This window comes from Nothoprocta perdicaria, unplaced genomic scaffold (genome assembly GCF_003342845.1).
Source record: "Nothoprocta perdicaria isolate Ctin4 unplaced genomic scaffold, notPer1 scaffold_173, whole genome shotgun sequence".
NCBI lineage: Eukaryota > Metazoa > Chordata > Aves > Tinamiformes > Tinamidae > Nothoprocta > Nothoprocta perdicaria.
Window position 1 is genome coordinate 978,493 of NW_020454905.1, and position 10,383 is coordinate 988,875.

Here is a 10,383-nt window from a genome sequence, read left to right on the forward strand (position 1 = left end):
TGGGTGGTTGTTGTTGTTTTTAACCCAGCAGCTTCTTCAATCTGCTGGGAACTTCTACTAYTATTTAAAATCTACTCCACTGAACTCACAAATATCTCTGTGAACAAACACTGAGTGTTCCTCTGGTAAGTGGTAGCTTCTGGAACTGATGCCATGCGATGATACCTTAAGTACACAATCACAGGGTGCTGAAGATGTTTCTAAACGTAGATACACCAGTATTACCTGAGCTCATCTTGTATTAATCCTAGTCCAAGTGGCATTTAGCTACAGGGATATTAGATGCAGAAGAGATGTRATAGCTGCCGGGAACATTGTTAATAGTATTTTGGCCCCTCACTCACCGACTATGTGAATCTGTGTGCCTTTCCAGCATTTCAGGCTGAATAAAAGACTTTTTTAAATCGTGACTTTTTGCMTTACTTATTTTCAGTGTTTCTAAAGACAATTTTTTTTTCCCTATTTTTCCAAACACAAGCTGTGCTAAAACAGCCAGAGTTTTGGCAGACTAGAGCTCTGTGAAAAGTTGAACACAACATGAAGCAGAAAAAGTACTGGTATATRCATAAAGACAAACACATCAGAAGTGCCTGGTAATTATGTGATTTTTTGAAACTATCTTGTCACTAGGTTGTCCATGATATACATGAAATAGAATCCTTTTATTGCAATTAGAAAGCATATTCCTACAGCACAGTAAATTTGTTCTATTTAAGTGCACAGTAGTTAGACAGGAGAGGCCCATGTGGAGCTTTCGTGCACAGCTTGTCAAAATTGTTCTAAAATTGCAAGATGTAATATGAAATTAGGTTGAGAAGCTTGGGGCTTTTGGAGGGCAGAGGGGAGCATATTGMAGGAGTCACTGCAGCTCCTGTCTACTGCAATGGAGGATAACTCGTGCCAAACTGAAGACCTTATGGTGATTCTTAGCTCAAGAGAAWGACGTAGCAAGAGGAAGGTGTTTTTGTAGAAATCCTTGCAGTTGGTGTGAGTCAAMGTCTTTCCATCAGTAACAAGTGTGTTGAGTTCAATTGCTATAAACTAGTAGCCATGGAAAAAGAGGAAAGCAAGCAGGAGATAAAATTAATAAGCCATGCAGTAATAATGATATCTTCACCAAATTTTCTTACATGATTTCCTTGAATTTCAAATTCCAATCTGGGAAAATACAGGACATCACACATTGTTTATTTGGTTGCATTAAAACTGCTCTTCAGACCAGCAGTAGCTCACCATGTAATTACAGATTGGATTTTGCCTATGCTTTTGTRAAGATTTTTAAAATGCAGTATAATGAATGTTTGCTGAAGTGTGGTGAATGACCTGTATCACAGACAATATAGCAAGGACTTTATTTCCTACACTTGTAGGAAATTAGGTAAGATTTTTAGAAGCGTGGAACACGTTAAAGGTTCTTTCCTTTTATAAGCATCAGTATATTCTCATAGCTTAGAGCAATAGTGACCCGTAGCTTAGAACAATAGTAACCAAACATGTTTGTTCTGTTTCTTGTGTAACAAGGTATCATGTGGCATCGTGCTGGTTTAGTTTACTTAACTACCAACCCCACAGGTCTTTTTTTTTTTTTWAAAGAAAAGGACTATTAAAGAGTTTGTGACTAAGGTTATCTTGCAGGTAACTGTTCCTGCTACAGCCACTGACAGTGGAAGGGGAAATGTCAATGGTGAAATGTACATTTAAGTAGATTAAAAAAGAAAGAAATCCTTCTCACTGTCTGTACACTCCAAAAACATGAACAGGTAAAGCTGCACAAAACAAACAAGCAAAAACACTTCCTCTGCAATTTTTTAGGCATTTTTTAGTGAATATCAGAGCATCTGTACAAGTTTTTGTCTATTACTGTTAGCTCTGTGAATAARGGACTTACAAGGGTAAATGATTTTTATTTTTTGCCATATCTCAAGAAGTTTGAGCTACCTTTTCCCRGAAGGGGACACCTAGTTCCAAAATGTTACATGCTGGAATTATTAAGTGTGTCCACTGTGTTCAGTGAGCAGGAACAACAAGAAAAGAACAAACTTACTTTGAGAAACAAACAAGCAAATGCATACTGACAGCTCTATTAAAAGATATATGTGGAATTGCAAAAGCAATCATTTGGGGATGTGGACTCATTTCTAATACACTCTGATTCTGTTCTACCTTGAAATCACTTATAAAAAAAACTTTTAAATTGACTCAAAATCTATTGAATTTTTAAAATATTTTTTCCCTAAAAAAAAAAGAGAAAAAAAAAAGGCCAGTAGATGGTGCCATATTCAAGCAGTATTTCTAAAATCCATCATCATCATGCTGCTTACTTCACTTCAAAATTTTACTTGGTGTTTACTTGGTTTGTTTGTTTGTTTACTTGGTGTTTCTAAACACTGAACTATTTAATTCATCATTTTCAGTTGCTTCATCAGAGACATCAATTCCAGGCCTCTCTCTCTCACTGTTCCTGCTGCTTTGCTTCACATGCTGCCATTATCTCTTTCAGGCTTCTGCTCTCCACTCTTGTCATTTTTGACTTTTTGAGTACAACTCCATCTTCTCAAGACCAATACTGAGATATTGGGCCTCTTTCTGTGTACTAACTTCTGTTCACTAACTCAGAAACTTGGGTCTGAGGCATTGCAGAAATGTCTTACTCCCCTGCTATCGGTGTTTAATCCAAGATATAAAATGCAACTCCTGAATTACTCAGTTATGGCCTAAAATCTGCAATGAGCTGTAATACAAAATTCCACTACCACAAAGCCAACCGCAGAACTAAAGATGAAACAATCTCATTTCTTGCATCAAAACCACATTTTTCACTAGAATGACCGAAACTTAAAATGTTTTGTAGCAAAAGCAGCACAAAAAAAATACATCCCTATTCCTGGCAGCATAACCTACAGAAGACCCACGTGTGGCAGGTTGTATCTGAATGAAACGCAACAGCCTTCCAAGCAAGGGCAAAGGGAAATTTCTCTATTACACAGCAATTGTTTGATAACAGATAATAGGAACCCTGTAGGAGACAATGAATTCAGCACAATTTAGTGCGATATAGTACAGCTTTCTTCTATCTGTAGCATGCTTAGCTTCTCACCTGTAGAGAAATTTGGTAAAGGAGAATACTCCATTTCATTTGTTTCTGCTCAGTGCTTGGTAGCACTTCCTCTCTGGAGAAACGTCCCCACATGAGCTATGCTCTGCCATGGAAGGCTACACATTCTGGTAACGTAGTTACACAGAAGTAAAAATCACAATAACATGTAGCTAGCATTCTCATATTGAACATTATAGAATCATCTACAAGATAACAGAAAGTTCTCAAAATACCGATCTGGGCAACACTTGGTAAGTAGACAGGTTCAGCTGGGGTGTTTTGGCAGAACCTTCCTCAAGTTGTAGTGTTCAACGAATGCAGGAGCCTCGGTCAGATCTGCAGCCTGTTCAGAGGACCGCAGAACCCAAATGAGGCCTGATTGGTGGGATGTGTCAGCAGAAGAGCCTCAGCGTCGTCCACAGAGGCTGTTCAGCACAGGCATCAGCTCCTCTTCACTGCCTGCTTCCAGCCCTCCATTATTTGCCTACTGCAAAGACAAGATCTCAAAGAAAAATGACTCATAAAACTGAACAATCTATCTCCCTATCTTACAGGGATAAGAAAAAGAAATAAATCAGAAGTTGAGAGATGATCAGATAATATAATAGTAGAAGTAGTCAACGTAAGGACTCCCATATCAGTATGGATTAAGCTTGTAGTAGGTAAGGATGGATCATCTGAACAGGCATGTTATAAGACACAACTGATCAAGATCCAAATCAGACTGTGGCAGGAGGAGACATGTTCATAAAGCGATAACCAGGATCTTTGAACATGATGCTTTGCAGTTTGCAAATGCTCCRGAAAGATGCAAATTCTGCAAGTTTATTCTTGCAACTGTGTAATCTTATTAAAGATAAGTAACACTTGAACTAATGCCCACTTCTGGTTATTTGAATTAAAGGGTTTTTTTTTTTAAATAAAAAAGCACATCATTAATATATGAAGATAATTCTAACCAGAGGAAAAATAAAGTCAGAAAGAAGAGCACAGATCCATTCTGAAGTACTTTATTCAGAGAGCAAATTTTACTTCAAGGTCAGTTCTATCAACTATTACAAAAAAGTAATTCTGCTTCTGAAGGAAAATAAGAACAAAAAACAACCTGTGCAATACACTATATACACAGGATATACTTAGATACTCACAACACCTTTGTTACCATCTGAAGAATTTTCCATTGTATAAGAGCCTTTATTTAATCTATGTGAAACAGAAAAAAGCTCCATTACATGAAATCAGTTCCCACGTTGCGTCCCCCTCCTGCCCCCTGAGTGTCGCTCTGGACGCCATCTATATATGAAGAGCTACACAAGGAAAATGGAGCTCGTCTTCACTGAGGCTGCTTCATTCCTTCCTTTTCTTTGTGCACTGGAGACCGGAGTAGGGTGGTCGACACCTGCACACRTTTGGAGCGACGCATTTCCCTCCGTGTTCACAGGGCAGTTTGCACACGGCTGAAACGAGACAGCAGACACAGGCACATGGCTCCCACGCCACGCTCCGTCCCTTCCCTGCCTCCCTCCATGAATTGTTCCCTAGTGAAAGCCAGCGGATGGGATAAGTGAAAGGCTAATGGAGGAGCTGAAATCCAGCGCCTCTCAACATCCCTCAGTCTATGGCCTCGCAGCCTGCCCTGCAATACAGTGCCGGTATGCCAGGTCTTACTTATGCTCCATTCCCCTTCTAAAATACTATCATTCCTGTTGTTATGGGACAGACTGTTTTGGAGGTGGATACCACCATGAGGGCATCCACTGATGGACCTCCTGACCTGAGGATGGACATCCACTGACCTGAGGAACCACTCAGGCCAAGTAGCGAGGTCAGTGAGGGTAGCAAAGGCTCCTGCTGGAATTTTCTAGGGCAGTTCTTGGATCTGGAGGTCTTCAAAACCTGCCTGTGCCACATGCTCTAAGTGTCCCTGCTTGAGCAGGAAGGTTGGACTAGATGATCTCTAGAGGTCCCTTCCAACCTTGAAGACTCTGTGATTCTGTGATCTCGGCACCTACGGGGAAATGGTGACCTTGCTGCCACCAGCGGCTGCTCTTCTGCCCTGCTCTACAACCAAAACTTGGATCTGCAACAGTCTCATTTTTATGACCAACCTGGCAAGCTACTTATGCCTTATACTCTACATTCAGCGTCCTCAGTACACAGAATCCACTCTCACGCGACGCACCACCCTAGCAGCTTTGTTAGGGCCCGAAGATTCGGAAACGATGCTGGTAATTCAAGCAAGTCCAGAAAGCACTACCAGAAGGAAAAGGCAGAAGCCACTTACCTAAGTGACAAGCTCCACCGACCCAGCCAGCAGGACAGCTACAAATCCCTGGAGCCACGCAAGCTCCGTTATTCCGACAGCCTTGAGGACAAATTGCTGGAAGGAATGCAYGGAAAAAATTAAGAGGATTTATAAGGCTGATATAAAGAAATCCTGACAACAAAATGTTCAGGATGATACTAATCAAAATGGAAGAATGTTCTTTTTTTTCCCCCGCCCTAAGGACAGATACTCCACTAGTATAACTGTAAAATCATCTCCAGGACAAAAAGATACAGATTTTAAAAGTAAGCTAAGAATTTGGGGTTAAATCTTAACAAATTTACAATAATGCAAAATAACTTGATATTTTTTATCTGCATATTTACCTGTAGTGCAAGTCCTCCACTTCTATAGTAAYATAATGGCACTTCCATTATTATCAGCCCATTAATTCTTTTAAAATGCTTTTTAATATTGCAGCTATATTTTAATTGACAAAAGTATTTTCATTATTTAAATAAACAATGCATTCTGCATTTCCATGTTAACACCCATACACCAAACTCAGACATTTTAACTGGGAGAAGAGTTTCTTCAACTCTTCCTGACAGACACACAGGCTTGGCTTAGCAGTTCGTGTTTTGCTTTTTACACATATCACATGAGTAAGAACTTTGTTCTTCAGGACATAGTGGAAAAAAAAAAAACCCAAAAAAACGAGATAACCACAGCAATTTTATCTAGCAGATTCTTTCTGCTTCCACTGATCTCTCCTGAGGCTTCCTACTGAACTTGTCTGAGGCCACGGGCATGGAGAGCATTTGAGTTCCATGATTTGASTGCAAAGCAGGTGAATTCAGCCACCCACCTTCCTGGCACCTTGATCCCGTCCAGCCAGACGCACAGAGGCACTTCACGACGCCGTTGACAGAGATGCACTGCCCTCCGTTCCGGCAGCCCCCTTCACAGCTCACTGTGGAAAAAAAGCAGCACATGCTGCTTCATTTCAGGAAGAGCACAAAACTGCAAACAATTATCTTTAAATAGCTTCTCTATTACTTTATCACTTCTGCAAAGAATACAATTTCAATTATTCAGCGCAGGGCAGAGTTCCATAAAGAGAGGGTGAAGCTGACAGAACCACATCTATAAAACACTGACTCAAAATGCACTGATAATTAGATGTGTGCTTAAGAGCTTGGTGAGCATTTAGCTCAGAAAGACTGAATATGGAAAGAGAGAAAGAGAGAAAGGGAAGAAAGAAAGATGTATTTAAAAGCACACTGCACCACACATCACATCTCCACCTCCAGGCCCCATATGCCCCCATACCCAGCTGACACAGCACAACACAGACAGCGTTTGAGCACCACAGCAAATATCCCCACCCAGACTACAGCAGAAACATAGACTGAATCTTCACTCTGCTTTTCCTAGTCAAATGGTACCTCTCACCTTGCTTCTGATCTGGACTCTACTGAGAAGTTCCCCCTTATATGGACAAYCCCAGCAATCTACACCTTTATTTGGCTTTTAAATAATAAATAAATTTTCATGCTGGAAAATGGAGCTGACCATGCTCCATTTTASCTCATTGGTGCCAATTCTGTCAATATCTGCTTGAAATGGTTATTTCCAAGTGAATTATTATACAATAGTACTGTGTTCTACAAGATCTTTTCATTAAAAGACACTTTCTCACAGTTCTCATTCTTCTTTAAATGTTAACAATTTTGATATTAAAGTATTCTCACCGGCATTTAAATTCACACTCTCTGAAAGTCTAATTAACATCTCAGGGCTATAGTTCAAGCTTTGAACAGATGTTACCATGTTAGTAACAACTGGGTTGTGTCTTCTTCATAAAATATCAGATACAGCTTTATGAAAAAACAAAATAAAATAAAATAAAATAAAATAAAATAAAATAAAATAAAATAAAATAAAATAAAATAAAATAAAATAAAATAAAATAAAATAAAATAAAATNAAATAAAATAAAATAAAATAAAATAAAATAAAATAAAATAAAATAAAATAAAATAAAATAAAATAAAATAAAATAAAATAAAATAAAATAAAATAGCAAAACAAAGCAGCACCCAGACTCTAGAGAATTGCATAAGCTACCTAAATTCCTGTTTCAATTGCCTGTTAGGCTACATGCCAGCTAGATCCGTACAGAAATTTCACATAGAAAAGGAAATAAAGAAAATATTCATAGAATAAACATCAAGTATCAGCTGAGAATCCTGAGAGGGGCAGCTATCTAGTCACTGAACTGTGCTGTAAAGATCACTTACAAAGGAACAGCTAAAGTCCTTTAGATGTACTAGCAAATAACCAATTCTTTGACTCAGCACAGTGATGACTGCCCAGCTAACTCAGTGTCTTTATTTATTTTTTTTTTTTTCTTCTGGAAAGTTTAAACTGAAACATTTCTTCTACAAGAAAAATATAGTACTTTGTTTTCCTTTACTCTCATCCAGATTTTCCCTTCAAGTTATTTTAATCTTCCTTCCTCTTTTATCCTAGAATTTAGCCTATACAGTTCATAACAATGCTAATGGTTTACTTGKATTATTTTTTCCAATCCATATATCCATATGTATAGATAGATTGGCTCAATAGGCTTCATACAAATAAAATATTGATCTTCTCATATGCCTCAGCCTCTCTCATTAACTATCAGCATACTCTGCAATTTGCATTGCAGTTTGCCTCTGATATTACTATTCTTATGGATACTACAGTTATACAGATAAACATCATTTAAATGATAGAAAATGTACATAACAGTTGCTGTTTGCAGGACTATATTCTCTCAAATGCTGATAGCAAACTCCAGTTCTTCTTTTCATTCCCTCCTTCTGCAAATATGCAAATCCTGCGGGCCAAGCATCTTCTGACAGTAAGATCAAAAGTCAATGGAATGGTAGTCATTATTCCAAGGGGAAATGAATGATAAACTTGAGGACCCCCAAACATATTTTGCCAGTTTTCAAGCTTCCTGTTTTTCCTATCACTTGCTTGGGTTTCACTCACCTTTATGACAGTATCTACCCCCATAGCCAGGCGGACATCGGCATTTTCCAGGTCTGAGGCACTCCCCATCATTTTTGCATTTGGGATAACAAGTTGCTGTAAGACAGACAACAAACAAAGCTTGGGTAACTGTTGGTGAAGTTTACCAAACTGTTTCTTAACTGCATGTGATATGTGTATTATTTTATAATAATCCTGGAATACTGTCTGCATCCTGCTTTCCACAGGATGATAGTCCTACCTTCCCRCAAGGCCAAAGACCTGGAAAGGTTTCCCCACACAGACAACACTCCACTGTTTTCAGATATTAAATGTTCAATCTAGGCTAGATTAAAAATGAACATAGCTGGACTTCCAAGGGAACTTTTGATAATTTAAGTCAAGAAAAGGAAACCAGCATAGGTGAGAAAAGTAGAAGAAAAGACAAAAAGAAATCTAAGACTTCAGTTGCAACTTCTGATTCTTAAGATGCTTCATTGACCTTGATCTTTTACCAATCTTTACTGAATTCCTATATCCCTCTCCAGACATCCTAATTTCCTCAACTCTTCTTTAAAACTCCCTAAAAATACACCAGCTCTTCTTGTTTCTCCATCCCCTAATTTTGATCAACTGGCATCTTTGAGGGCCTTTCTAAAACATGCAGTGTTTGTTTATCTAGGAAGATAAATGTAACTTTATCATAACCATACTTACCTGTGAGGACAAAAGCATCTATATTTCTCTCGGATTATGCAGCTCTTTGATTGCCACGGCACACAAAGCACAAATAAAAGGCTCCATTTTGCTAAGCTGTTGTTGATCCTYTAGTCTAACACGGAGCCCTCCTTGCTACTCCTAAACCACTCTGGATTCAGTCCCACYTCCTTAGAAAACATTCATTTATGCAGAGGAGCTCTCAGTTTAAGAGCAACTCTTTTTCATGTGGTTTCATATGAACTTCTYATAAGAAGTTCAATTTGACACCACTTGCATGAGGAGAGCACAGCAAATGGGAAGCACTGGAGTGAAACAGGAAAGAAAACGAGAGAATAGTCWTGACAGTCTCAGAGGCTGGCTGTGCATTACTAAGTACTGGAGCCAAGCAATGTCAGATGCACTATCCTCAATGTATATATGTGTATATATATACATACACACACACATATACCTATAGCATCCATTTTTCTCAACTGCTGAATCCAATTATTACCATTTGAATAGTTTCCTGTGCAAAACACAGATTTATCAGAGACCACTAAAGAAAGACTTTCTGTAAGGCAAACACCTTTTAAAATACTGAGATTGCAGTGAAGCACGGAGGGAGAACGAGGAAGAGGAGGGATAACGAAAGAACTAAATGGTGTCCTGAAACTCAGAGACTACACGCTGCACTTACCATTTCCTTATGCCCAGTTTACCTCGCCAAAACAGTTGCAACGCCTCCCTGACCTGCACAAAAACTGACCTCCCGCACAAAAACTGAGTCCCACACACAGTTACACAGACCTGTTCCACCCTTCTCTGATGGGTTTTATTTTGCATCAGAGAGGAGGAAAAGCAACTTATCCCGATAACGTGTGGCCAGAACAAGAAAGGAAGGGTTTCATTTATCCATTATTTTCCCCTACAACTCTGACTTTTTCAGAGGAGCAACCAGCAGCTTCCTTACAAAACCAGGCAGTCCTGATGCAGGGAACATCCCCGCCGCCTCCTGCACCCAGCAACAGATCTGCATCCCTGAAGATGCTCCCTGTGTCCCGCGAACCGCCCGCGAAGCCCAGGGCTCGGGCGCCGTTTGCCGCGGAGCCCGCCGCGCAGCCCAGCGCGGAGCAGTCCGTGTGCGGCTGCCGCGGGCCCGGTTACCGTGTTGGCAGCGCTCGCCCTCGTAGCCCTTGGAGCAGAGGCAGRTGCCGTTGCGGACGCAGAGGCCGCCGTGCAGGCAGCGGGGCGCGCAGGCCGCGCCGCCGCCCGCGCGCCACAGCGCGCACAGCGC

At 39.9% G+C, this 10,383-nt stretch overlaps 1 protein-coding gene across 1 annotated transcript; it reads right to left on the minus strand.

The window, feature by feature from the left end:
* Positions 1-4,091: 4,091 nt before the first annotated feature.
* LOC112944736 (von Willebrand factor D and EGF domain-containing protein-like) lies at positions 4,092-10,377 on the minus strand (the record flags this gene model as incomplete). Its single annotated transcript, XM_026036244.1, has 5 exons — positions 4,092-4,554; positions 5,382-5,477; positions 6,232-6,336; positions 8,409-8,504; positions 10,254-10,377. Coding segments are annotated over 5 exons (531 nt in total), but the record flags the coding sequence as incomplete, so codon positions are not given.
* Positions 10,378-10,383: the final 6 nt, after the last annotated feature.